The 27,274-nt window shown below is 43.4% G+C and overlaps 2 protein-coding genes and 3 non-coding genes across 13 annotated transcripts in view; 1 reads left to right on the top strand and 4 right to left on the bottom strand.

Annotated features, from left to right (window-relative positions):
• The window catches only part of actn4 (actinin, alpha 4), a 51,095-nt gene extending 40,539 nt beyond the window's left edge, over positions 1 to 10,556 (bottom strand). For 4 of the 9 annotated variants that reach the window (XM_020103966.2, XM_020103964.2, XM_069533839.1 and 1 more), the window contains exon 1: positions 10,122 to 10,556. In XM_020103966.2, the coding sequence (XP_019959525.2) occupies positions 10,122 to 10,247 (126 nt within the window). In that variant the 5' untranslated portion in view covers positions 10,248 to 10,556. The remainder of the gene's footprint in view (positions 1 to 10,121) is intronic. The other 5 variants (XM_020103967.2, XM_020103965.2, XM_020103968.2 and 2 more) reach the window with 2 other exon arrangements.
• Positions 10,557 to 13,377: 2,821 nt separating this feature from the next.
• Positions 13,378 to 13,450, top strand: trnak-uuu (transfer RNA lysine (anticodon UUU)). The gene has a single exon. It is a non-coding gene; the product is annotated as a tRNA-Lys (tRNA).
• Positions 13,451 to 13,729: 279 nt separating this feature from the next.
• Positions 13,730 to 27,270, bottom strand: LOC109640119 (calpain-8). The gene is made up of 20 exons (XM_020103947.2): positions 26,878 to 27,270; positions 23,089 to 23,158; positions 22,815 to 22,933; positions 22,578 to 22,711; positions 22,103 to 22,274; positions 21,916 to 21,987; positions 21,546 to 21,637; positions 21,199 to 21,273; positions 20,798 to 20,958; positions 20,400 to 20,548; positions 19,758 to 19,966; positions 19,610 to 19,652; positions 18,246 to 18,320; positions 18,034 to 18,094; positions 17,321 to 17,385; positions 16,849 to 16,917; positions 16,138 to 16,216; positions 15,407 to 15,523; positions 14,922 to 14,980; positions 13,730 to 14,814 (listed from the first exon to the last, which is right to left on the bottom strand). The coding sequence occupies exons 1-20, from the start codon at positions 27,124 to 27,126 to the stop codon at positions 14,788 to 14,790; spliced, it is 2,097 nt and encodes a 698-aa protein (XP_019959506.2). The 5' UTR covers positions 27,127 to 27,270; the 3' UTR covers positions 13,730 to 14,787.
• On the bottom strand, positions 15,619 to 15,691 carry trnak-uuu (transfer RNA lysine (anticodon UUU)). Its single transcript has one exon. It is a non-coding gene; the product is annotated as a tRNA-Lys (tRNA).
• Positions 19,136 to 19,208, bottom strand: trnak-uuu (transfer RNA lysine (anticodon UUU)). The gene has a single exon. It is a non-coding gene; the product is annotated as a tRNA-Lys (tRNA).
• Positions 27,271 to 27,274: the final 4 nt, after the last annotated feature.

Genomic DNA, 27,274 nt, shown 5'->3' on the forward strand with positions numbered 1-27,274 from the left:
GTGGGATCACTTTACATTAAAGCCTTCAGAGACTGTCAGCTGCAAACTGTGTGAAGCTTCTTCTTCGTCTTCTCACAGTTAACTGGAGGATCGTAAACAGTTCTAGCTTCCTACCACAGTGATGTGTTGCTGGTGCATGTGAAATCTGCTTTGTGAAAGTTTTCTTTGAGGTTTAAATGTAAAATGTTCCCACACTTTCAATGACTGTCACTTCCCCGACTCAACGAGAGAGAGAGAGAGCAGCAGAGGTCGAGAGACATGTACACTGAGTGAAGAGAGGGAGCGCTATAGCGAATATAAAGTGAAAGAAATACACCAACCATCATTTTATGATTGTTATGTTCTAAAGCACAATAACAACCTGCTGAAGATGTTTCATTGCTAAGTTTAGAGTAAATAGAGACATGAACTGAGCTCAGTGCAGCTGAGTGACACAAACTGTGTGACTGTTGGTGTAACTGTCAGTCACACAGACAGCTCAGCCGTTTAAACTTTTCTTAAACAAGTTTGACTACCCAAAATTAACAATTACAATATCATATGCATGACATCTACAACAGCATACGGACCAGTTCAAACTTAATTTAAGATATCTTGATATCTTGATCCTGGATTACGACTAGTCAGAATTAAACTGTAGATTGTCCTTGTTAAAAATGTCCAGTAGCTGCATGATACCAGCTACACTGAGAGCAAACATCTGCATCTGAAGGATTTTTAGGTGACTGGAGGAGGGCGGGCAAATCTTGCATTGACAATTCTTAACTGACGACCAGTAGATTATCACGGTAACTGATGGTTTCATTGAAGCCCTGAAGTCTGCTCTACAACCACAGCTGTGTGACAATCCCAGATGTAGAAGGAGGCCTTATCCTCCCTGTACACACTTTACTACCAGACTGCTGCGTTTTCTCTCTCTCGCTCTCATTCTGTCTACCTCTCTCACTCACACCCACCCCAGAGGGAGCAGAACCTGTCTAGGTGTGGCCGTGCGTGCAGAAATGCATCGAGATTAATTCTACAGAACAACGTTATTATTAGAGGAAGAACTGTCGGCTTTTGAATCCTGACCCGACTCGGGATGATGATATGTAAGATCTGTTCTGTGTATGAGGAATATTCTCTGCTGAAAACAATGAGAGATTACTGCTTCTATTAGTGTTTCATGACACCAATTTCAAAATGTGTATTTATCTTTTTGTTTCTCTGATCACACTAATAATCAAGCAGCAGCCTCTTCCATGCATCACTGCCTATACCTTTGTGTTCATCTGAGATACATGTCGTATTGTCGTTTAATCTGGTGATCTGAGCAGGGAGATAATCTCTGTGTGAGTCGTGGTGTCGTTGATGTGAGTGGGGTGGACTGTCCCACTGGCAGATGTTGCTGAACTCTCACGCTGGCATCAAGAGGGAGACCAGATTGAGGACAAACCTCAGAGACGAACAATATAAACTCAGAACACACACACACACACACACAGAGACACACACACTAAAATACAAACGATTTAATAAACATTACATCTGCTTTTATAAAACACATATTTGTACCTACAAACCTGGATCTGTAGAAACGGTTGTCTTTAAATCCTTGCAGCATAATTTCTCTTGAATTTAATCATGTGGGAAAGAAGCTTTCACAACACTAAACAAAAAATTTAATAGAATGGCCCAATAGTTAACTTTTATTATTATTTCATTCACTAGAGCCAGACTTTTATTTGGATCTTCACCAAATGACTGAACAGGTCTGCTCTTTGCATCCAGACCTATGAATTACTCTGAGAAATCAACAAAATATTGAATATATATTTCCTATCGCAGAATATTCCAGAGAAAGAACATTTTGTTTTAATTCATCCAAAGGTTGTGTGTCTACGAACTAACCGACATACAAAAAGAAAACAACCACTTTAGCTGATATAAAAATAAATCTTCTCAGCCAATCATCGTTGGAGAGCAACACCTAAACAGAAAGCATTAACGGACACATGAACAACCGCACATACCTCTGAAAATGCTTTATAAGATGTTAAAAAAATGTGCTAATGGTGTAGGCAATGCACATCTATCTATAGTCTGCAGTGGATGAAACAGGCCGGTGCATTAGCCTCCTTTAGAACTAAAGACACCAGACCAAAATAGCAACAGTAAGTGTTCCATGTCTTCTTCTTCCATTTTCCTGATGCAATATGTGCTGAGCCTGAACACTGTCTCTCTCTGTCAGGTGCAGGATGATAGCAGAGCTCTGAAGTGCTGTTTCCAAAAATACTGAGCTCTGCGGTTCAGAGTAGAGAAGCTGCTGCTGCCTCACAGATACATGCATGAACACTATCTGCCCCGTGCAGCCATGGAGACGGCAGAGATGCGAGGGCAGGCAGAGATATTCAAAGACACCGCAGGTAACAGTGGTGCACAGCTGAGGGTGCACAGCACCAGCACAATTTTATACTGTTATCTCATTAAGTCATATAAATCCTACAGATTCACGTCTTTTTCTCTGGTTTGCAAACTGCAGCAGTGAACGAGTAGTAGCAGTGAATGTTCTTTATCTTTTAGCTTCTTAACTGCAGCCTAATGTAACACCTCCAAACAGTGGGGGTGTGATCTGATGTGGCTGTGATCCTACACACTACTCTTTGTTTGTTTGTGAGGAATTACACAAAGTTAAACTGCAGCTTTGTCTTTTTTTGTATTGTTTGTGTGCTCCATTTATTTCCCTGTGTGTTAAACAGACCATAGATGATGCTTCACAGTCAAATTCACTTCACACACTCTCACGCATGCAAACACACACTGCATGGAGAGGACATTTGTTTAACTGTAGTGTGTTTACCAGAAGCCTCTGCAGACGAAGCCACAGCTAAGTGTCTCGGCTGGAAACTAGAGTGGGGGGTAGACCTCAATGTAAGTGACTGCAAGCATCACCCCCTGCCCAAAACCCATAATGTAAGGGTAGCCCCCACCCTTCAGACACATAAACACAGGCATTTAAACACACACCTAAACACACATGCCTTCTGCTGCTGTCCTACAAACAACCCACGACCGACTTCTCAACAGATTTGTATGGTCACACAATCAGTGCAGACACAATCTCTCTGCTCAGACACACACATGTTGTCTTAAGCTGCTTTTAAATATGTACTGAAGAGTGGACATTTTCCAGAGGGGCTGTGTGTGAGAACGCACATTTTATAGCCTGAGCACAAACTTAAACATCAGCCCCTTGACATGTCCGATTATTCTAAATCACGAACCGTGAATTATTCTCTGATCAATAAATGCGTTCTTTCTTGGGTCATGCACCATCTCTCCACAAATTAAAACACAAACCTCCTTGGTGGATGTAATGATGTAAATCTATCAGTGGTCTCTGGATACAAAGTACTGAGGTCAGCAGAAATACTACTACTGTTTTAACACAAGTGGATCGAATGTGCTAGAAAAAGTCAGTATGTTCCTTTTAACCCTTTGTTGAGGATACACCCGAAACATGTGAACGAGGGGGGGGGGTGTCTGAGCTTCAAGCTAAAACCATCAACAAGAATATTGGCAGTCAACCAAAAGGAAATTCTTGGTCCTTGTTGTTGCCAATTTCAATTCATCAGGGGGAAATGCCATTTACTAATCCTCATGACTGCACACAATAGCCTCGAAGTGAGCATGTGAACAGCCACTGTGAGTGAGATAGTTAAAAGTTATAATCAGACATGAACTGAGTCCAGGGATCTGCGGTCGCTCTGACATTCGAACGCACCCGAGTCCTGGGATGCCCCAAAATGCAACGCACACACAAAGAGAGTGAGAGAGAAACAGACCGTGAGGAAATCTCTTTGAAAGAGAAACACATTAGGCTTCACCACCTCGACACACAGGCCTACAACCGACCTATGTCAATAACCGCTCTGGGGCTACACGGTAGCTACGCTCTCTCACAGCTGATTGGACCATGTGTTCACCGTTTGCCGCTCAGTATCTGCGCTCTGCTTTTTGAACTCGCCGGGCCACACGGGAAACAATCCAATCAATCACAGCGTGGCGATGTCTGAAAGCTTTGCTGCACACGAATATTTGGAGAAACGATTGGCGCCGCAACATCCGCTGGAAATTAAAGCAGCCCCTCCCCTCGGTGATACACCCTCTGCCCTAGGGGAGGATTCTCCCTCTTGACTCCACCACGTCGGCCACATCTGCAATCCTGCAAAACCCCCAACGCAAAAAAAAAATAAAAAAACAGGATACCCCGCCCCCCCTTAGTAAAAAAGTCGCCTCCCACAAGCCAGGCAGGCTATAATGGGCCACCAAAGGAATGTCTCCCCCTGCATGCTCTCTCACCGCCATCAAACGCAGAACAGAGAGAAAGACAGCGAGGGAGGGGGGCGACCGAGAGGGGTTACATTCCTCGCTGCTCTGTCCTCTCGCTGCCTGTCTGCTTGACTGACTGGTTCGTTGTTTAGGTCCACAAGCTGATTCTGGATGGCGTTCACAGCTGAGGCGGAGGGCTTTCCCACAGCTGACCTGGAATCAGCTGGCAGTGAGGGAATGACCTAAGACTTCCATTATCTCACGTCCCAAAATACTCAGAGAAAATTACAGTTAGGAAAAACTGCTTACTGAAGTAATTGTCTTAGCAGATCTACAGGCTCAGTTAAGTTATATTAGATTTTCTACTTTTTTTAAGGGGAAGAAATATGCGTTAGATTTTCCCCTTAGTTTTTTTATTCTTGGAATTCCTCTGAAAATAATTTTGGAAAACCATGATCATCAAAAAGATCTAATTTCAGGTGTCTGAGGCTGCAACCACACAGGCTACGTTCAGACTGCAGGTTCAACTGGACCTAATCTGAGGTTTATGCTCGTATGCGAGCAGCGGGGATGCATGTAACCTTTACGTCACTCTAGAGCAGCAATCAACCTTATGTGTGTTTGGAGTGACACTTTTGTTCAAGCCAAACCTGAGGGCTCGAAACCAATTTGCGTTTGACAACAACTTGTACACGGAAGCGTACACACTGACTTCAGTGGCCTCAATGATGTTAATTTCAGAAAAGTGTGTGAAGTCGTCTTGTTATCCTTTTTGTGCACGCAGGTCAGGAGCGTGACCAGATCAAAATGGATTCTGATACTAGCCACATTTAAGAAATAGCATGAAACCAAAAGATCTGATGGAACAAAAACAGCACTAAGGCTTTTAGTGAAGATGTTAATCCTGTGGAGTAGATCCAAGCTAAATAAACTTGATGTCCATCAAGAGGCTGCAACACATGCAAACGTGTGTGTTGTGATTACTTTAATTACAACTGCCCTCATTCAAGAGTAATGTCCTTTTGTTCGCCACATCCCAGTCAGGTTGGTCCAGCTACACAGCCACGTGCATGAAAAGACAGACACTCAATCAAAGCGTTTGTTTCTTTCTGTTTTTCTCTACAAATGGACCATTGTCCATTGTTGTTGAGCAAACAGCCAATTTACTCAACCTTCCTCAAACATTTTCAGCTCCCTTCAGGTTTTTAAACGTTTTGGAACAGGGAAGTAGCCTGGGATCGGAAAAAAAGTGACACGGCAGCTTGTTAAGCAGCCAGATCTTCGCCAATGTAGTAATGACTACAGGATGTATTCTTTGGTCCATTTGTCCTGGCAAAATGTCACTCGCAGCTCGTCCTGAGCCAACCCAGGCCATCTGAACCGGCTCCGCCTGCCTGCCAGCCAGTCACACAGAAAGCATGTGAAAGTGGGCGCCAAAAGAACAAACTAACATTGTGTCCAGCTGCCCACCTTGGGCACTGGTGGAGTAAGAGGAGGCTGAAAACAAACAAATTCCTGATGCTTATTTTGAGACATCGAAAAACATGTTTACTCAGGCTACAAAAAGAAGTTACTTCATTAGTGACAAATGTAGGCGTGTTTAATGCATACGGTGTGCATAACGATGAGGACATGACGGCTACTGAAAGTGAACTGTCATGATTGACAGTTGAAAGCTGACTCTGAATTGGGACCTTGATACCGTGGTTCCACTCTAACATCAGGAGCGCTCAAAAATGAGGCCAAAAACAGAAGATGACAGCGTTGGTATCTGAGATATTATTACTTCTTTTCTGGGTAGTGGAAGGAAAAGTCTATGGTTTAGTGAAGTTTAAAGTATGGGTGGAACTTAGTGACTATCTAACAGGTCATTCAACATTCAAAACAGAGAAATATTATCACAAGCTACGTCAAATTGTCTCATTCACCCTCCCATATTTCCAGCATTCTGTTGAGCTGTGAGTCAGTGCCACAGTCCAGCTTCAGTCACTGAAGTGCAAACAGAATGAGACACTGGCTGCAATAGGAAAAATGAGGACATTTAAAACAACACTCAGTAACCACAACTGATTGTGACACTGTTTATGAAAAAAATGTTACGCAATTAGTGCCAGACACTCCTGATACAATCTAAGAGCAGAGAATGAGACGATTAACTCTGACATGAATCCACAACTGAACTTCTCTCAGTCTTTTGGTTTTCGGCAAACACCAGAACTGATGTGCATGCTTAACTGAGGCCACTCAACAGAGTTTGATCTTTTTGTGAATTAACACAGCACCACTGCATCAGAGGGGAACAGCAGAACAAGTGCTGGTAATTTTGAAAAATGCATCACCTTGACAAATGCAGCAGACTGTTCCAGCCCCTTTGGCTCATGCACTTTACTGCTTTCCTTGTTAGCTCATCCACCCACCTCACTCCACTTTCACCCTAAATCATGACATGAGAAATATGTGCAGCCAAACTGTCGCTGAGAAGCAGGAGGTAAAATAAAACCTCTGATTGCGGCACTGCGTACTGTGACATGTTGGAACCTGCGGTGGATCCCTGAGCACAGAGACTTAATAACATGTTTGTCGGGGGGGGGGGGAGGCTTCGCCTGTAACAAACTGCCGTTAACTGGACTCTGCTTGGCTCAGTCCAGCTGGGGTGTTGAGAAATGTTGCTTAAAATGGACAAATGGAAACAAACCACAAGGACAAACTCTGCCAGAGAAACACAAACTCACACTGGACAACTGAACGGTGCGGAAACATCCAAATGACAAGAGACTCCTAAAACAAGGTCATCTTGTGCAGAGTGACTGCTGCCAGCCGTGTTCTATTAGGAACTGTCATTCTCAGGACCCGTCCACAAAACATTTCTGTTTGCAAATGCATCCAAACCACTGTACTCGAGTGGTCATGTGATTTGCGTTTCCAGGCTTGTTCGTATGGATGGGGATTAAAACCGATACGTAGCCACACCACTTGTATGGACAGGGATCGTTTTAGTTTGAAAATGTGGTAGTATGGATGTAAGCCTGCATTTTTCTTTGTTTGTTAAGAAGTTAGAGATGAGGCCTGTCCACACGGATCACTTTGTTACACAAACAGATAGAGTTCAAATCTTTCATGGTCCTTGTGGCTCCGTTAGATAACATGTGAACTATGTAACTCTAGTGTTCCGAGTTAGAAAGTGAACTGAGGCCTTTGACACACATGACGTCTTTCTGCCTACTTTCCTCAGATCCCTCCCCCCCTTCTCTCTCTCTCTCACTGTGGAAAACAAAAAGGCAACAATGCAAAAAAATATATGAGGATTGCCATTTTCCCCTCTTGTATTACTCAACATGGTGAATGTGCAGAGGTCAGCATGATGGAAAAACCTGCCACCGACAAACTGCTCCCGTTTTGTGACTGTACAGACTCGCCCCTCTCACACAACGACAAACCCATTCCCACACTCATTATATCCACTTCTCTCTTGATATTTCTGCGGGAGGCGTTCGCTCCCCTTTTGCGCAATAACTGGCACAGTGAGCGTGAATACACCGCAGGAATTTGCCCTTGCCCCCCCCCCACCTCACCGGCACAGCTCAAGCTTGGCAGAGGGACACGTCCCCAGCTTGTTCTCTCCCCAGTCAACTAAACACCTATCAGCAGCCACTGATGAGGGGAGATGTGGGAATGTGGGGGAGTGGACCTCAGCCCAGGTTTGCACAACAATCCTCACTCTGTTAATGATTGTTAGGATATGCTCTCCTATTTAGTAAAACTTTGTCCCCTGCGATCCATGGACAAATATGACCAACAGTGGAGTAACTGGCATCAGAGGGAGGAGTGGACTCACCAGGTTTGACATTATTCAGCTGTAAGAATGTTTGACGTTGACAGAGAAAATGCTGAGTGGCCTTATAAAAATGCACAATTCAATGTTGGCATGCTGTCCCACCACTAGAAAGTATGCCAGTCATCTAACGAGTGAGTGAACAAGCTAGGGTGCGTAGCCTGGTTAGCACACGCACACACATAAAAACACACCCTCTCAATCATTCCACACTGTCAAGTAATGGTTCTTCAAACTACCCTTCGTTATGCTGCCTCCACGCCCCTTACGAGAATTTAGAGCATTAAAAACAGACGTAAGAGTGATTTACTGTTTTAAGACTCATCCATGTAGTCATGTGACGTAAATATCACATCATCGCTTCATCTATTTCCTATTTGGAACATAAGAGGGCGTTTTGAATGAGTCTATGGGTCAAAACTAGGTCACCTTCATCTGGTAAATTAAAGTGGAGGACTTTTATTGTCATCCTTGGGGGGAAAACTGTGCACAGGGAGCAAAGTGGTGCAACACCCATTGGCATCAAATCTCAGGCAAGGCGGCTTCTATTACAAAAAAAACATGTTGGGCAGAAAAGTGGAGGATGACGTTGGATGGAGAGTTGATGAGGATGAGGGAGAGGAGGTGCAATTATTATGAGAGGAGCAGAGGAGATGATTGAGGTAGCATTAGGCCAAATACACAGAAAACTGCAGAGCTTGGTGCACAACATGTTGCGGTGGTGGTTTGGAATTTAAAACTGAAAATTGCTGAAGCAGGTTAAAATGTGCAGCACAGCAAGTGGGCGTTAAGTTATGTGCAGTGGAACGAGTGTGTCTACAGAAACTTGGATATATCAGATATAAAGTCTACATACGTAGCTGCTCAACGCAGCTGTTAGTCCTTCGGACCAACATGGTTTTAAATCGGTTCTGAACCTGAGAAGTTGCTTCAGGTTTTCATGTTAGAACCATGATGGTATCAGTGGGTGTGTCATGTTTCCCTGGTTGAAACAAGCGGAAGGAGGAAACATTGAAGGAGACATGTCAGAAACTGTCTGATACAGAATACAGTATCTCGGCCCAGATCACCAACCCTCCCAGGGAATCAAGTGAGATCCACTGTCGTACAACGAGTTTTCTTCTGTTGTTACGGACAAATCTTTGATTAAAGTGGTTCCACTGAAAACTGGTGGAACCCGGCCGCAACACCGACGTTCCAACAACCCTGAACAGAACCGGTTGGAGGGTTCTGTCACGGGAGGAGTCATCGGTACAGGATTTTTCAAATGCTTTTAAAATAGCTGCCATGCTTCAAATACTCTGAGGCTTGAAAAAGTTGCGAACCATGTCAGGAATTCCACAAGCGGACCGTGAATTTCAATGAAGATGTTTCCCCAGTGATTTTCCATCCTGACAATTTGAACCTTTCCAATAAACAGACGATGAACCGCGGCTGCTTCAAGGTTAAATTATCGGTATGTCGGCCTGGAACACCGAGGTATCGGTTCGATTCTTCAGCCCAGCCTCGGTGAGTCGTATCGGCCCTCAGCCAGCAGCCAGGCAGACACAAGCGGGACAGGGAGCACGATAACGCCCTAAAGCCTCCACACAAAACACTGGATCAAATCTGCACGATCACAATTCAGGTTTTCTTTTTTTACAACAATGTGGCGCCGTGTTTCCGCTCAGGAGGAGGAGGAGGAGGAGGGGAAGCACCGGGAAAAGAATCACCTTTAACAGAGAAAGGGCAGCAGACACAACCCGTCAGTTTTCATGGGGAGAGAGGAATGAGAGAAAGATCCAGAGAGGGGGGACAGGCTGCGGCCGAGGGGGGGTATGGGTGGTAGAAAGTGGGGCACTGGTGCAGCTGCAGGCCCCGTCCTCTGACCTCCACTCCCCGTCCCAGCCATTTTCTTTCTGCCCGCCGCCACCGCCTCCTCTCAGCCCGGCTACACTCGGCCCCAGCTGGGCCCCGACTCCTCGGCGTGTCTCCTTACCTTTCTCTGCTGCTTCTCCCAGGCCGGGTCCAGCAGAAGGTCCCGGTCCCAGTCGTTCTCTTGCTCCATGTAGGTCTGCACACCGCCAGTCGAAGCCTGGTTATTAGCAGCGTGGTAATCTACCATGTCAGCCCGACGAACCTGAGTGCGCGGCGGACTCTCTGTCAGAGGCGGTGGGAGGAAACCAAAAAATAAAAATGGGGGGGAAAAACCGCAACGGCGTCCCACAGAGAGAGAGGCGGGATGGGGAGGGATACGCGACCGGGCGAGGAGTCCGTGTTCGGTCGCCGCTTCCAGCCGTGAGAGCGCGTCTCTGGGTGATGAAGAGCCGGTGTGAGAGTGAGAGATTCCCCGCTGCTGCTGCCGCCGCTGCCGGGAGGACAAGAGCTGCTCGGTGCGGCTGCTGGGAGGAACCGGCCGGAACCACAAGCTGCGGGCAGCGAGCACACAAGGTTCCGGCTCGACCCTTCAAAATAACAGCACTGACTCCACGCGACACAAATAAAGTTCTTCTCTACTTCTATCAAATCAGTCATCCAACCATAACCCCCCCCCCCCCCCCCCCCCCACCCCCCTTTACAATCTTCATGTGTTTATCTATCATAACAATGTCAATTATAATCATAATCTATAATTTTACATCGCATTACTGTTGTGTATTATTTAATCATTGTAATCATAATCATCATTATAATTACCCTCAATAACAATGGCCATTTATTCACTTTGCCTTTCTTGACACCCAAGGAGATAAATGAACACATGAATGATTAAAGTAAAAGCAAATGTTAAGATTAGAAGAGACATTTTCATTTATAGAGTCAGTGCTCCAAAATCTTTTATATTAACCATTACGCAACTGAACAGCTCTTTTATTTTCTTGTTGTACTGCGGCTGTTGGTCAGTTCACGTCTGATTTGATTTGTTTATTTATTTTTAAACTATAAAATATACATGAAGAATAAAAAGAAGAAAGAGTAAAATAACAGTAAACAATAAACAGGGAAACATAAATCAACAATTCATTCACAAATGATGGAGCTGCCATGAACTCGACTGCTGTCCGGATCAATCAAACACTGTGTTGTAGAAAAATGAATAAATAAAACTAAATAGAAATATAAAATACAATCAGCTTCTCTAAAATGTCTCAGTGGATTTATTTATGAATGGAGATTCAACTCTCCACTGGAGATCTCTTATGTAAACAGATTTATTTTCTGTGAATCCGCCCCACACGGCTCTGGTGTTTTATTTTGAAGTTGGCCTCGCCTGCTTCCTGTTATAAACCTGGTCACTTGTGTCCTTCGGGCTCAGACACCTCATTAATATTCATGAGACATTTGGACAGGAGCTGCTGAGACAATGAAATTGAATCGATCAATTAAATATGAAATGTATTTTCCTCACAGAGCCACAGTTTCTTCACTTCACTGACAAAAAAGAAAATATCAACTTGAACAAAGACTTTAATTTTAACCCACAGATCAATTCAATTGTGTTTGTATAAGTTGTTAACTTTGTTTAATTAGTTAACAAGTGTCTTTTTTCTGTCTGTGGTTCTGAGGGTCTTGACCTGAAGTCTATGTTTGTGGACCAGCAGATTCACAATCAATGGGTCAATTTCACTTTTCAAAACATTTTCCTTGTAAAATATTGAATAATGTCCAGTGTTGATGATCAAAAATATATGAAGTGACCTGAGAAGGTAAAATGAGTCTTTGTTAGATTATTTGTGTGCAGCTGGGAACATCAGTGGGTCATGATCCAAATGTTTTAGAGCCACTGACGTCATAAAGAGCCTGAGCTGCAGCAGCATCCATTACTCCTGGTTTGGAGGGTGGCCGTCCCGTCTGCAGGAGCCACCTCCAGAAGTAGGTCATGCTCAGGCTGTCCTGGTCGATTAGCGTCACCACAGCCCAGAGCAGCATATACACTCCAGCTCTGATACTGTCATGTGATGCCATACAGTGCGGCTCGGCTGCTCGCCACGCTGTGATTGGTCACCACAGGCCCGGGTCATAATTGTAGCCTGGTCCGGGCTCATTAGCAGGAACAAGAGTTCTTATGAATGGACTGTTTTTCTATCTGTTTAAGGAGGGACACACACAAACAGCAGAGAAACACATTCTCATTGTCCAGTTTTTACAAGAGCATCTAGATTTAGATTCCCGATTAACACCAGGACCCAACACACAGCGCTGATCACCTCATCCTTTTCCTTCTGTCTTTCATCCAGTTAGATAAGACAGCGTCCCTGATTGTCTCCAAACTTTACTTGTGACAGAAACACACTCCCCTCTCTCCTTATCCTGACCTGAAGCTAAGTTTAAACCCTGAACCAGCACTTTACAGTTGTGTCCGAAAGTGAGGCCTGACTTCAATGTCTTTACTTTCCCATGACATCCTCACTCCAATGGTTTCAACCTCAGTGTGTATCCACACACACACTCACACACTCACACACGCACACACCCTCTGGTATGTGTATCTCAGGCTGTTCTCAGTGTAAAGAACGATGCTGGAAGACGGATATTTACACATACCAGACTTTAGCAAAGAGCAGAGGATCATTTCTGAAAATATCCACTGTGGTCGGGGGGTCACTGTCGAGACCGACCCCAGTGGAAAACTGCACAGAGACGCTACGACCAAGTTCTTCATCAGTCGTCTGCACAGATTTAAAATGTTAAACCACAGAACAGGCAACATGATGGAAATGAGTTAAGGTCTCGTTACAGGACTGAAGCGACATTCACATGAACAGACGGTTCATTTTTAATCAAGTGAGTATTAACATTGACGAAGGACCACTGACCTTCTCTTGAGAACTTCATCACTATCAATATTTAGTCTTTTATTCTGAGGGTCCAGGGTTCAAGTCCCTGTTCAGGTGATTAATTCAAGTTCAGATGCTTGAGGCAGACAGTTATATTCCGACCATGTGCTACAGTCGATTAATGTTGCTTGGATAAAATAGAAGAAAGAATTAAGAGAAATAAATTCCTACAGTTGTCAAAGGTTAATTAGAAACTGATGCTCCATGGAACACAAATCAAAGTGTAATCAAAAGGAATGAAGTTATGCTTTCAACAGGAGAAGTGTTTTCCAAGATCAGAATAAAACCTTATAATTATAATAATCCTAATCTTTATTAAACAAGGTCAGAGACAGTGGACAGGACGTCCTCTTCTGGTGCACATACTGTAAATATACTTTTTCTTTTTTTTTTTATAAGGATTTTTGTCTGTTCAGAGCCTGGATAGCTCAGTCGGTAGAGCATCAGACTTTTAATCTGAGGGTCCAGGGTTCAAGTCCCTGTTCAGGCGATAGAAGTTTTAACAAGTTGGAATCTTCAGCCACAAAGAGGAACCATCATCTCTCACACATCTGAGTGAACCTGAGAACCTGAGAGCTAAAGGATTAAACAGCATGACACTTTAGTTCAAATCAGATTTGTTTCCACTTCAGATCTTCACATTAATAAAGAAACTATAAAACGGTATCATGCTGTAAATAAACATGAACCGCATGGATGGTGTTTAGTTTTTAATTTGCTGCTCCAATCCCCCAATCGCCGTACTGCACAGACTCTAACTCCAAATGACTTCTTTTCAAATGTTTTTATTGTGAAGGAAACATTCGTTAAACATACATTTTAATTTCAGAAAACATTATCACAGAGGAGGGATGAGAAAAACACAAAAACCTAACAATTCCCACAAACCTAACCTAGAACGTCTTCTAGAATCCAAGAATAATGCAACTTATTTATCCATTCCTTCTAAGAAAGAGAGCACAAGTCCGAGTGTCCGAGTCCGTCCAAAATCCTCCTACATTTATCACACCTTGGTGATAGGTGTTGAAAAAGTTAATGCAACTTTACATTACATTTCATTTAGCTGACGCTTTCCTCCAAAGCATTCAGAACAACAAGAACCAAGTACATTTTGCTCCAAAAAAGCCAAATTACAAAGTGCTACCATATAAGTGGTAGTCGGAAGAGATGTGTCTTTAGTCTGCGGCAGAAGATATGAAGACTTGCTGCTGTCCTGGTGTCAATGGGGAGCTCGTTCCACCATCGAAGAGCCAGGACAGCAAACACTTGTGATTTTGTCGAGCGTTAGCTCGCAGTTATACTTTACTTTAGAGTCATGTAGTAAAAATTTAAACTGCATTATTTATTAGACTGTATTAAGATCATTTGAACATTTATTCCAAATGTTCCCCATTATTTCGAAGAAGAACTGGGGTTTATATCATTTGGATTTACCCGTCCCAGATCTTGTAAAATATCATTTATGAACGAAACTGTTTCCACAAAACAATCTGACTCCAAATCTAAATTCAGGCTGAAGCAACATCTTCAAGTTTCATTCTGTTCCGTTCAAAAGTGAATCATACACTTCACTTTACACCACAGCAGCACGTCCATGTTTGCCCTTTGACCCCGGGTGTTTCCGTGGATATACAATGACATCGTGCAGGAGGAGGAACTAAAGGCACAGTGTCACAATCTTTGTCCGCTTCATGCTTCGGTCACTGAACTACACTTGACATCGTTCACACAGACAAATAAAACAGAAATCACACGTTGAGATCAAGCAGTGAAAAGAAAATGAATAAAGAGCTGAGGGAATCCTGGTGAGTGTGTGAGTGGAGCAGGTCAGTTGTACATGGTCATGTGGAGCCACTGGAACCAGAGAGAGAACATGGAGTAGTTTATTTTCAGTTCTGTAAGTTTTAATAAAAAAGGTGAAGCAGGAGTCGGGGGTGATGGAGATGTATCTGTGTTCATACCCGTCTGTAGCTGACTGCTATCTTTCCCATTCCTGCCACGTCGTACGCTTGGAATTTATCTGTGAAAGAGGAAAAAACAACATTTCATCTGTGACGAGCGTTTCAGTTCAACTCTTCTTGTGTGTGAGTTTACTGTCGGGACACGTGGCATCGGTTTCTGCTGACTGACGATAATCGTCAGCTACAGAGACCTTTCACAGATATTCTTGTTTCCATCTCCTCCTTCTGCATCAAGCGTCGTCTGCAGTTTTCTCCTCCTGTCTGTTTCCCATGCCTCCTCTGTTACCTCCCCCCCCCCTCTGTTCCTCCCCCTCTGTCGCTTTTCACTTCCTCTCCTCATTTTGCATCGTATTGTAAATTCAAACACGTGGTGGTGGAGATGTGTGAGAGAATTATTTGTAATGATTTCAGCGTTATTGTTTCTGCAGCTCGTTTGAATCCTGAGACAATGAGCCGTTGGTGTTTCTGCCTCTCTCCTCTCTTACGTATCATGCTCTCCAGTTTCATCACCAGGTACAAGAAGCCAGGGTAGCTGATGGTCATGTCGGGCTCAGTGTATCTCAGGCCAACCAGCTGCATCACCAGGTCGTCCACCGTGATCCCTGCAGCAGAAACACACAAGATGTTCTCTGTCATTCAAAGACTCATGTCGTTCGAGTCCAGAAGCTCAAACAGATTCCTAGTTTAAAATTTCTGCCGCCTGAACAGGGACTTGAACCCTGGACCCTCAGATTAAAAGTCTGATGCTCTACCGACTGAGCTATCCAGGCTCTGAACACACTGGTTTTCATCCAAGGAAAAAAACAACAACACAAATCATAATTCGACTTGTTGAAGCTTCAACAATGTCTGACTGTTTGTTTGATAAACAACTAAATCTCAGAGTTAATCTTCTGTGACACAAAAACTTCGTTTACGATGTCAAAATATTTGTAATGTGTGGAAACATGAAGTAAATCAGGTCGGAAGCTGATTCTTTATCTAATTCTAACACCTCAGTATTATATGTCACTCTATATTTGTTGTTAAAAGGCAGAGGAGGAGGTGAAGAGAGGTGGTTTGACTCCCCCTATTGGTCACATTACAGATGTAGAGACATGAAACCTGAATCTATCAGACATGTTTTAACACATGAACCTCTGAACACAGCACGGAGAGGTTTAACATGTGCGTGAATCATGGATTAATTAATGTCGCTGTGGTTCCTCACTCGTACCTGCAGCCTTCAGAGCTGGAGCAACCTCCTGATACTCCAGACGCTTGGTTTTGTTCTTGTCAAACACCAGGAAGATGTCCTGAGGAGAAATAAACAGCCTGCATGAAAAACGGACATTATAAAGTTCAACTCAACTTTAACGACCTGTGAGTTTTGGTGACTACAGCTCATCACCACTTCCTCCATCCGAGAACAAATGAATACAGATGTTCATCAGGTGTTTTTCAAATGAGCATAGTGACTGCCCTCTACTGGTAGAAAGCTGCCTATAGCAGTTGAATGTTTGCAGTTGATCAATGTGGAGGAAACTTGTGTCACCGCCTCCTCGGATCAAATCTCTCTTATAAAAACTGTTTCTCTCTCATTTTTTAACTTTTAACGTGGTGGGGATGACAGTGTGTTGGACATTTAATGTAAGAGCTTGAACGTTAGCCCTTAAACTAACGTTGCGTTACCTCTTCCTCCTCCCTCTCTTGCACTAGCGCTGCCTCGGCTACGAGAGCTAACTCGGACGGATACGGCTCCGGACCACTGTGGTGCTCCACCATACTGGTGCCCACTTCAGGGAATTCTTGAGGAGACAAGTCCTCTTCTTCTAAACAACCCTCTGTGTCATTGCCCATAGTTTTTAGGTCATTAAGCGATGATGGTTAAGGTGGATTGATATGTTTTCTCGTTGACGTCACAGTTGCTGAATGCTGATGACCCTACCGTCCACCTCTTGATCATGTCCCACAGACCCTGGAACTCAAGCCAGTTCAGCCGAGCGGTGCCCTGAGTCTGGATCAAATACTGAGGTCAAGAAAATGAACCAGACATTAACCAGAACAGTCTTCAACAGAGTCGGCTGTACAGTTCTGTCAATTAAGGAATTGTGATCCAGGAATCCAGAGAGAGGTGAGACTAGAATTTCAAGTAGCAACATTCACCTTGACTCAGAGGAACACAACGACCGACAACTGTTTAGCATAACGACTCTCAGCGCAGGTACAGACGTTAAATACAAAAAACAAGAACCTCTGAACATGTGAGTCTTCACAGACACGAGCTGAGACTCCTCATTGATAATAACAGACTATCTGGACATGTTTACAATTTAAATTCATTCCATTTTCCTGGTGCTCAGAACAGAAACGTCCTTTTTATTGGTGGGAGTTTGTTGAGATATAAGAAACAAGGATACATCCGTGAGGACCACCAGACTCTTGCAGTGCTCCAGAGCCAGATTCTTCTCACTGCCGGCCAACACTGGAGACAAGTCAGAACAGCAGAGAGAATTATTTTGGATGCAGGACGTTAAATCATGATGTTTAATGAGAACTGTAAACTTTGACATGTTTGTTAAATATTCTCATGTCAATGATAATAATGTTAATGTTCATTTCAGTGAAGGTGGGTCTCCAGGAGGCTCTGGGATAAACATCAGGTCATATTTCAAATATATTAAAAAAGTGTTTGAAAGGCTGCAGCTGTGTTTCAAAGCTGGAAATAAGCTGCCGCTAAGTTTTGAAGCGTCGTTTTGATGAGGCTGAGAAAATAAAGTATCTTTAACACCTTTTCAGAGATTCAAATTTGTCACTGTTCTCTCAGTGCATCAGCCGGTTTTCCAGGTTTGAAACCTTCTAAATGCTGATCTGAGAACTGGTTCTGTCGACAAAACCCACAACTTAAACATTTGCGAGCTTGAGACTGACATGTTTTTTCGGCAGCGTTGTCCTGCAGCTCTGATCTGAAACTCCACGGGAGGCTCCTAACCTATTGTTCGCTCTCTGCTTAAGTTCAGTCGAAAATCGCGTGTCGTATCCAAGGATATTTGGGACACATTAACTACACCAATTCATCACATGCAGCGAAAACAAAGACACGCAAACTGATTCTGAATCAGATGTCACTGACCTCCTCCCTGTATGGCCTCAGTCAGGAGGCTGTAGAGATGCACTGGTTTGCAAATCCCCTTCTGATGATCACAAGACATGAAACATTCACAGATCAAGCCTCACACAGTCACTCCTCTTCACATATCTATGATATGTCATCATGTCTCTATGTAGATTATATATGAATCCATATATTTTAGTCTGAGTCTCTGAGGTGCAGGTAAATCTCACCTTGTTGCAGTGTTTCAGAAACAGACGTCTGGTGGATTTAGGAGAAGGGAGTGCAGCCTGGTGAGGATGTGACGGCTGCAGACAGAAAATACAGAGACACATTTCTTTTACAAACAATTGTCGAGTGTCAGGGTTTAACCGTGTTCAGCTATGGAGCGTTGGTGGAGCTGATTTATGGCAACAGGCGTTTTTAATTCAGTTGGCAGGTTATCCACCCACTTATCTCAACCCAGTGCACGCTGGCACCTATCCCAGCATGCAATGGGTGGGAAGTGGGCAACGCCTTTAATCCGCTCAGCAGTCTATCACAGAGATAATATGTGCAGACAGACGACCATTCACACTCACACCGACATCAAACTAATCTGCAGGGCTAGAGGCTGAAACCGAGGCAGCGAATCAGATGAAGACATGGAAGCTGTGTCTCAAACACACACTGTGTTGACACGATACCAAGCCTCTTCAGTCAGTAACAATATTCACTTAGTTTAACTTCATCACTTCAAATGAAACAATTCAAACTGGGCATCTGAGTCGGTTGAAGAAGTTGCTATTGTGAAAGCGTCTGTGCAGAGAACCTCCCGCTGCATTGTGTGTTAATAAATGTGTGAAAAGCAAAGTCCAGACTCCAGATATTTTTCTGACGTAACAGTTTACTCCTCGTATGTGAAATATGTTCTCTGCTGCAGTCAGACTTGTTCATGTCAGTAAACACTCACACATCAAGATGAGGACACGTTGGATTGACTTAACGAGCGTTGTGTCAACACCTGACACCTGACTGCATCTGCTGGGTTAAGTCAGGCCTGATAAGGTAGAGACATCATGTTGATGTGGCTTCATAGTAAAAGGCCCAGTACTGATCCACTACATGTATTTAAAAACTTCTACGCCTGAACAGGGACTTGAACCCTGGACCCTCAGATTAAAAGTCTGATGCTCTACCGACTGAGCTATCCAGGCTCTGAAAGCAGACGTTTTCATCCCAAACAAAAAATAATTCGACATATCGAGGCTTCAACAGTGTCTGACTGTCTGTTTGTTCACTGTCATGGTCGGTGATATTCCTCCTACTGGGGTTTTACTTCCTTATAAGAAGTGGGTTTAATGTCCTCACATGTATTTACTTTGCTACATGTCATCACCTTTATGTTTGTTCCCTCCCATAGTCTCTGTCTCTCTCTGTCTGTCTCTGTCTCTCTCTGTCTCTCTCTGTCTCTGTCTCTCTCTGTCTCTCTCTCTTTTAAGGTAACTGTTCAGGTGAGAGACGTTTGATTTTCTCCAGGTTCTGATCGCTCCTCTGACTTTCATTTCAAACATCTACCTCACTGTGAATAATTTTACCAATTCAACACGTCTCTTACCTCAGTTTGTGAAATGATGTCTTGTGGTGGTTGGTTTGCTGGACTGAAAAAAGAAAATATCAGAATCATCATAATTATGTTCACAGGTACGGACAAGATTCTAAGTTGTACTGATGTTTTTTCATTCTTCCATCCACAGATGACTCACGCGGCCTTGTTCCCCTGCTCCGTCAGTATCCGCAGGAGGAACGCCCCCTGCTGATTGGGCTCTGTGGTGGAGGGGATGATGATGTAGGAACCAGGTGGAAGAGAACCACGAAGAACCACCTCCCGGCGTGAGGAGTAATGGGGGCTGCAGAGGACGGGGCGGACGGCCTTGAGGTCCTCAGGAGACAAGTATGTTTTTGTGTGGTGGACCTGGTGAGACAGCAAAGATTTATTACACATGGATACGTAGTTCTCCATAGTAAAGTACAACTTATGGTACTTCCTGTCCGACAATTTTCAATTGTGTTGCATTAATCGTATGTTTTGTGAAATCATCAAATGAGAGATTCAAACACTTTCTAATGCTTGAACACTGAAGTTAAACTTACATGTGCCAAGGCCGAACAATCCCACATTTCACACACTCGTAGTGAATTTGAAATTTGAAAAAGTTGCATCGTCAAAGAAGGTGAAAAAGAATCCTGAAGTTTTTGTGTAATGCTGAACAGCACGCTGGCACCAATCCCAGCATGCAATGAGTGGGCACACCCTTAATCCTCAAGGCTAATATGTGCAGACAGACAATCATTCCCTCTAACGTTAAAAAAACCCACACAGATCAAGTACAGTTGTGTGTGTGTACCGGGAATACATGCAGGGCGATGGACAAGTCGATGCCTCTACGTCTGCAGTGTTTCTGCATCAGAGCTAAAATAAAGGAGCAGGTCTTCTGAGAGTTGCCGCTGTCCTCTGGCAGGACGAAGTTGAACTGAGGGTTCTGCCAGAACAAGCCTGCAGACACACACACACACACACACACACACAGCGAGTGACACAATGTGTAATGATAGCAAAAGACCCAGAATAACAATTCAAGTCGCCCCATAAGATTATATTGTCGTGTCTCAGCTGCTAAAAGAGACGAGCTGCTGGACTGATTCCAAGTGTTTTGTGTTACTGGAATTCTCCTTTAAGTGGAATGTTACTCCCCCTCCCCCCCCCGGGCCAAATGACACGTCAGTGACTATAAGTCATCGCTACCTCCTTGGGGAGATCCTCCTGCTGAGATGCTCGGCACCCAGTTCCCATGAAGCATGATGTAGCACCAAGGCGTCACGCCGGAGCCCTGCTCACTGAGGGTGCCGGTCAGGTGACACACCTCCATGGTCTCAAACTGCTTTACGAAGTCCGACGCCGACATCCTGAGTGACAGAAGATCATCACGTGTATCTATTCTGCTTTAATGTCTTTGAACAGAGTCAGTTTGGCAGCAGCTGTGTTTACGTAGCTTTGTAACACGACGCTCTCCTCCTCTCTCTTTTCATCTTCCTCTGACACATGATAAGATCAAAACCAAGTGAGCATGAGAAGAGAAGTGATGTGAGGGTTAGACGAGCTCACGGGGAGCTGACCTGCGTCACAGAGAGACGCCTCAGACTCACCAGAACTCACCGTCCTCCCGTCTGACTCTGTGCAATCGTTTCTGCTCCTCGGGGCTCACTGTACTCCACTCCGGACTGGAAGAGACAGACACAGAGACAGAGACAGACACAGACACAGAGACAGAGACAGAGACAGACACAGAGACAGAGACAGAAAGTGACTTTTTATTTTTGTGCAAAAAGAGTAAACAGCAGGGACATTTGCCGCCTGCAAGAACAAACACACAGTTCAGGTAGTTTAGGGGAAATTCTGTTTTTCGATATGAGGTTTTCTTTTTTATTGTCATAACAGAGTAAAGTTGTAAAATGAATCAGGGTTAATCTGGCTCATGCAGGTGTGTACCAACCCGTTCACATCACTCCAGGGACCCAGCCACTCCGTGTTGCCCCAGGGGTTGAGGATTCGCACCAAATCCACGGGGCCATATGTCGTCTCCACCTGGCAGAGACGGAGAGAAACTAACACGTGAGGGCAGCAGGAAGAAAAGGTCACGAAGGATCCGCATTTCTTAAAGGGAGGTGCACAGATCCTGCAGGTAAACTTCACGTGTGCGTCTGTTTATGCAGCTTCACATTTATGCATCAAACTCAGAAGGTGGATGAGTCGCTCAAAGCTGCACCCAGGATTATTTTTAAGATCTCAACAGGAACATTTTGTTGAGATTCTGTGAGATGGATTAAATCAGAATCTAGGTCACCCTGCTTAGGGCCAGTTACCTTTTCTACTGCTGTCAGAGAGTAGGCATGTCTGTACATGATCCCCAGTTCATTTTTTGTTTCCAGATCACCCTGGGTAGAAAAAAACAAACGTCCACCCACAGTCAACACGACTCATCCAATTACAGAGAATCTCCCTGGGAACATGTTCCAGGGACATAAAGGAGAGAGAGCTTTATCACAGTACCAGACAGTTGGCGCAGTTGATGAGCGCTCCTTTAGACAGAAGGTGTTTGAGGAAGGCCGGCAGGTTTCTGGGCAGCGAGGAGATGTTCAACACCTCCGACACGCCGCCCGTCATGTCCACCATTGCCTCGTGAGGCAAGCCCATGTCCAGAGCTCTGTAGCCGCCCTTCAACCTGAGAGAGCAAACACACACAGGGTTCAGTCGGGGGGAGGGGACTGAAGAAGGTTCTACTGAGATCACAAAGGCTCCAGAGAGAAATTCATTTCCTGAGAAAACACTAAAGGTGACCAGATGCTCAGTTAAACAGAATCTCACATTTGAGATTTAAAAAAAACATTATTGATCTTCATTGTCTACATTTAGTTTAATCAAAACCTTAACATCACTTTAACCAGGACCACTTTCTTTAACATTGTGATTTTTGAACGTGAAACAATGCCTGAACACACACACACACACACACACACTCTCTCACTTGGCATAGGCCTTCTCCAGCAGCGAGCTCCAGAACTCGTGTCTGTCGGGGGAGCTGAGGTAGATCAGGTTGTTGTTCTGAGTCGGCAACAAGTCGTCTATTTTCACCTCCTCCCACTGACCGTACTGCCAGAACTGCAGAGGGAGACGACAAGGACGTGCTTTCACCAACTCAGTCACACAAGTCCTGCTTCGTTTGATGCAGCGTTTGACCAGAGACTGTATTTACTGTATTTACCCTGAAGGTGAAGCTTCCGTTGTACCCATTCTGGAAACTCTGTTCTAGAGGAACGACCTTGACGAGCAGAGATCGGTGCACAGCCAGGGACGCGATGGCAGAAAGAAACCAACAGTCGTCTAAGGAGGTCAGAGTATCAGGAAGGTTCTCAAGTCAAACAGATTATCACGGTTTCTATTTGACTTTACAGTCAATCAGCTGTTCCACGTGTTCGACTGACTCATCATGTGATAAAGTACAGTTTTGTGTAACACTGCAGTGGTTGTGTACTCACTGAGTTTTCCCTGACGGATGTCCAGGTGTGTCGCTCCTTTCACGATGAACTGAGGAGACGAACACAGCTCCTGGAATCAGCAGCGAGTGTGGTGATTGGTTTAAAAAAATAAAAGGAGGAGGAAGGAGATAGAGAAGAAATGAGAGAGAGGTGGTGGAGGTAGAAATTAAAACAGGATTTAACATGTCTGACAACATAGTGCTCATAATTATTGATCAAAATTCTTTAGCAGATCATCTAGATTATCTGGATTTAGTCTGTATATAATATTTCTCATAATCAGAGTAGAGATCAGACTTGAAACAACTTGAAGTTAGTTTATCTGTACTTTTACTTTTGATGAGTAAGGAAGTTTATTATAAAATGTGTAGGTCGTATTAAAAACTCAACTCAGAGTCCTAGTTGTGAAATCCCAGACCTGCACACATCCAGTCAGTCTGGATGAGATCTAATCCAGATGCTGTTTATGAACTCAGATCTTCTGAGGTGTTCAGAGTGTGAGAGTGACGTCGGTAATAAGTGAGAACAATAACACAACAAACAGTGAAAACAGCCACACCCACTGTGCAATCTCACTCTGTCGAGTCAGTAAAATGACAACAGGAGAAGCAGTGTGATATTGTGTAATTCCAGATACCCCTGTAAGATGTGTTGTGAACATCACTGTGTGTTGACAGTGCGTGTGTGACTGTACCAGTTAAACAGGATTGATGTGCGTCCTGAGATGAGTTCACACACGAAAACAACTGAAGCGCTTTGATCCCTCTATTCACCACATCACTAACTCTTCTCCGTCATGTTTGCTCTGACTTCATTCTTCACATAACTTGAAGACAGATGAAGTGTGAAAGGGGGAAGAACGGGGAGTAACAATGTCCAGAATCAAACCCACGGCTACTGTACAGGACTGATGTGGGCATTAAACACGAGGACAGCTCCAGCGTCACTCTGTGTATTCTGCAGGAATATACAGGAAGAATCCGTCACCTGAACACGGACTTGAACCTCTGACCCTCCGCTTGGCCGACTGAGCTGCGAGTTATGAGAGAAGTCTTTGACGCTCGGGGAAGATTCAACACTTTCACTTTCTTGAACACTTCAAATGACTCATGCACATTCAGAGGACTGTGCACGTGCAGCTCAGTGCAGCTTGACTGAATTTAAGGGAGCACATGTGTCGTAGAATTATTCAAGTGATATCAGAATTACTGGATTTAGCCAAACAGTCATTATGTGCAGAATACAGTCGCCTGGACTTAACAGGGACTTAAACCCTGGACCTTCAGATTAAAGGTCTTTTACTTTGTTCGTGTATCTGATCTGTGTTCTTGTTGTTTTGTACATGAAGTTACACAGAAAATAGAAAAATACACAATTTCCACATAAACGCAGATACTCAGAGAAGCTGTTTTTATTTTATATAAATATGATTTGACACATATTTACTCAACAGACGCTACGATTTTATCTTTATCTTTGTCTTCTGCCCTGAAGAGGAGAGGAGAGGAAGGAGAGAGAAAGAGGAGAGGAAGAGGAGAGGAGAGGAAGAGGAGTGTAGTTCCTCTGTTTCTCTTCTTCCTGATGACCTGCAGGCTCGTGTGTTTTCTCTCTGTTGAAAATCAAGCGGAGGTCGCTCACGTGTGAAAACTGTGCATCTCGTCTGACTCACAGAGGAGCAGAGTGAGTCAGTTTGATTAATATCAGGCTGTTGGGCTGTAAAACACAAAGACTGCACATTGACCCTGTTATTAAATTTACCTGCTGCTTCTTAAATCTGGAATAAATGAATGTGTGTGGAATCTGTGGGTGAGTTGGTCCAGTTTGTTTTATCAGGACGGAACAGTCATGTTCCCCAGAACACTTCATCTCTTCATCTCTTCAAGATATTTGTTTCTTTATTGAGAAAGCTGTGCAGGTGAGAAATCGGGAGGACATGCGGGTCGGAATCGAACCTGGTAACACAGATGCACCTTCTCTTCACCTCTTTTAGTATTTCATTATTTTATCTTTATCTTTGTTTAACTTCCTCATTGAAATCTATTCTGGAAAAGAACTTTGAGTTTCGTGTTTTCTGTGAAAAGTGCAACAACATAAAGTCTGATCGATTAGTTCATTAATTGATCGATTAGTTCATTAATTGATGGATTAGTTCATTAATTGATCGATTAGTTCATTAATTGATTGATTGATTGGTTGATTGATTGGTTTCCAGTCATGGTTGTACTGTAGATTTTATACTGAAGGCATCAAATGTTAAATAACATATTTTATTACTCATGTGTGAAGATTATCATCGCTGACAAGATTCAAACACAGTCGATGCATCTGCATAAAACTTAAAGACAGTATTAATACACGGTGACTGTGAGTATTTAGATGCTCTGACCTAAACTGAAAGAAAGTATTAATACACAGTGACTGTGAGTATTTAGATGCTTTGACCTAAACTTAAAGAAAGTATTAATACACAGTGACTGTGAGTATTTAGATGCTCTGACCTAAACTTAAAGAAAGTATTAATACACAGTGACTGTGAGTATTTAGATGCTCTGACCTAAACTGAAATCAAGTATTAATACACAGTGACTGTGAGTATTTAGATGCTATGACCTAAACTTAAAGAAAGTATTAATACACAGTGACTGTGAGTATTTAGATGCTCTGACCTAAACTTAAAGAAAGTATTAATACACGGTGACTGTGAGTATTTAGATGCTATGACCTAAACTTAAAGAAAGTATTAATACACTGTGACTGTGAGTATTTAGATGCTATGACCTAAACTTAAATCAAGTATTAATACACGGTGACTGTGAGTATTTAGATGCTCTGACCTAAACTTAAAGAAAGTATTAATACACAGTGACTGTGAGTATTTAGATGCTATGACCTAAACTTAAAGAAAGTATTAATACACAGTGACTGTGAGTATTTAGATGCTATGACCTAAACTTAAAGAAAGTATTAATACACAGTGACTGTGAGTATTTAGATGCTCTGACCTAAACTTAAAGAAAGTATTAATACACGGTGACTGTGAGTATTTAGATGCTATGACCTAAACTTAAAGAAAGTATTAAGACACGGTGACTGTGAGTATTTAGATGCTCTGACCTAAACTTAAAGACAGTATTAATACACGGTGACTGTGAGTATTTAGATGCTATGACCTAAACTTAAAGAAAGTATTAATACACGGTGACTGTGAGTATTTAGATGCTCTGACCTAAACTGAAAGAAAGTATTAATACACAGTGACTGTGAGTATTTAGATGCTTTGACCTAAACTTAAAGAAAGTATTAATACACAGTGACTGTGAGTATTTAGATGCTCTGACCTAAACTTAAAGAAAGTATTAATACACAGTGACTGTGAGTATTTAGATGCTCTGACCTAAACTGAAATCAAGTATTAATACACAGTGACTGTGAGTATTTAGATGCTATGACCTAAACTTTAATCAAGTATTAATACACAGTGACTGTGAGTATTTAGATGCTCTGACCTAAACTTAAAGAAAGTATTAATACACGGTGACTGTGAGTATTTAGATGCTATGACCTAAACTTAAAGAAAGTATTAATACACGGTGACTGTGAGTATTTAGATGCTATGACCTAAACTTAAAGAAAGTATTAATACACGGTGACTGTGGGACCTAAAGGTTGATAGAGTTTATGATAAGATGTTGAATTAAAGCAGTTCTTTGTGTTGTTGGTTCTAAACCTCAGTGAAGATGAACATGAAGAAGTTTTCAGACTTTTCTTTTTCTCTTTTTGTTTCTTTACCTTCGGTCTCTTCCATCTGACCCCAGAGTTCATCTCCAGCTCCCCCAGAGGAAAGTGATAATCCACGAACAGCCCGTCCCGACCCACCGTGTTCACGTCCCCGCTCTCCGGAGGCATGTCCTCGGTCAGCAGCTCCGCCAGCCACCGGCGGGACTGAGACCCGAGCAGCTCGTCGGAGCAGACCGAGTCCACATCGTCCTCCGCCGAAGGGAGGGAGCATTCAGAGGACACACTCAGAGACTTGATCATGGTGGAGGTCTGCAGGTACTCCAGGTACTCCAGGTACTCCAGGTACTTTAGGTACTCCAGGTACTTCAGGTACTTTAGGTACTGCAGGTACTTCTGGAGAGCTTCTTCCTTTTTATAAACTCAGGTACTAAACTCTGAGGACACGCCC

This window comes from Paralichthys olivaceus, chromosome 11 (genome assembly GCF_024713975.1).
Source record: "Paralichthys olivaceus isolate ysfri-2021 chromosome 11, ASM2471397v2, whole genome shotgun sequence".
Lineage (NCBI taxonomy): Eukaryota > Metazoa > Chordata > Actinopteri > Pleuronectiformes > Paralichthyidae > Paralichthys > Paralichthys olivaceus.

Coding starts and splice junctions, on each gene's coding strand:
- LOC109640119 (XM_020103947.2), bottom strand. CDS start 27,126: ATGATCAAGTCTCTGAGTGTGTCCTCTGAATGCTCCCTCCCTTCGGCG. Junction 20,959..21,198: donor CGGGAGGACGGTGAGTTCTG/GTGAGTCTGAGG, acceptor TCTGTCACTCAG/GATGTCGGCGTCGGACTTCG. Junction 18,321..19,609: donor ACATCATTTCACAAACTGAG/GTAAGAGACGTG, acceptor TTCTGTCTGCAG/CCGTCACATCCTCACCAGGC.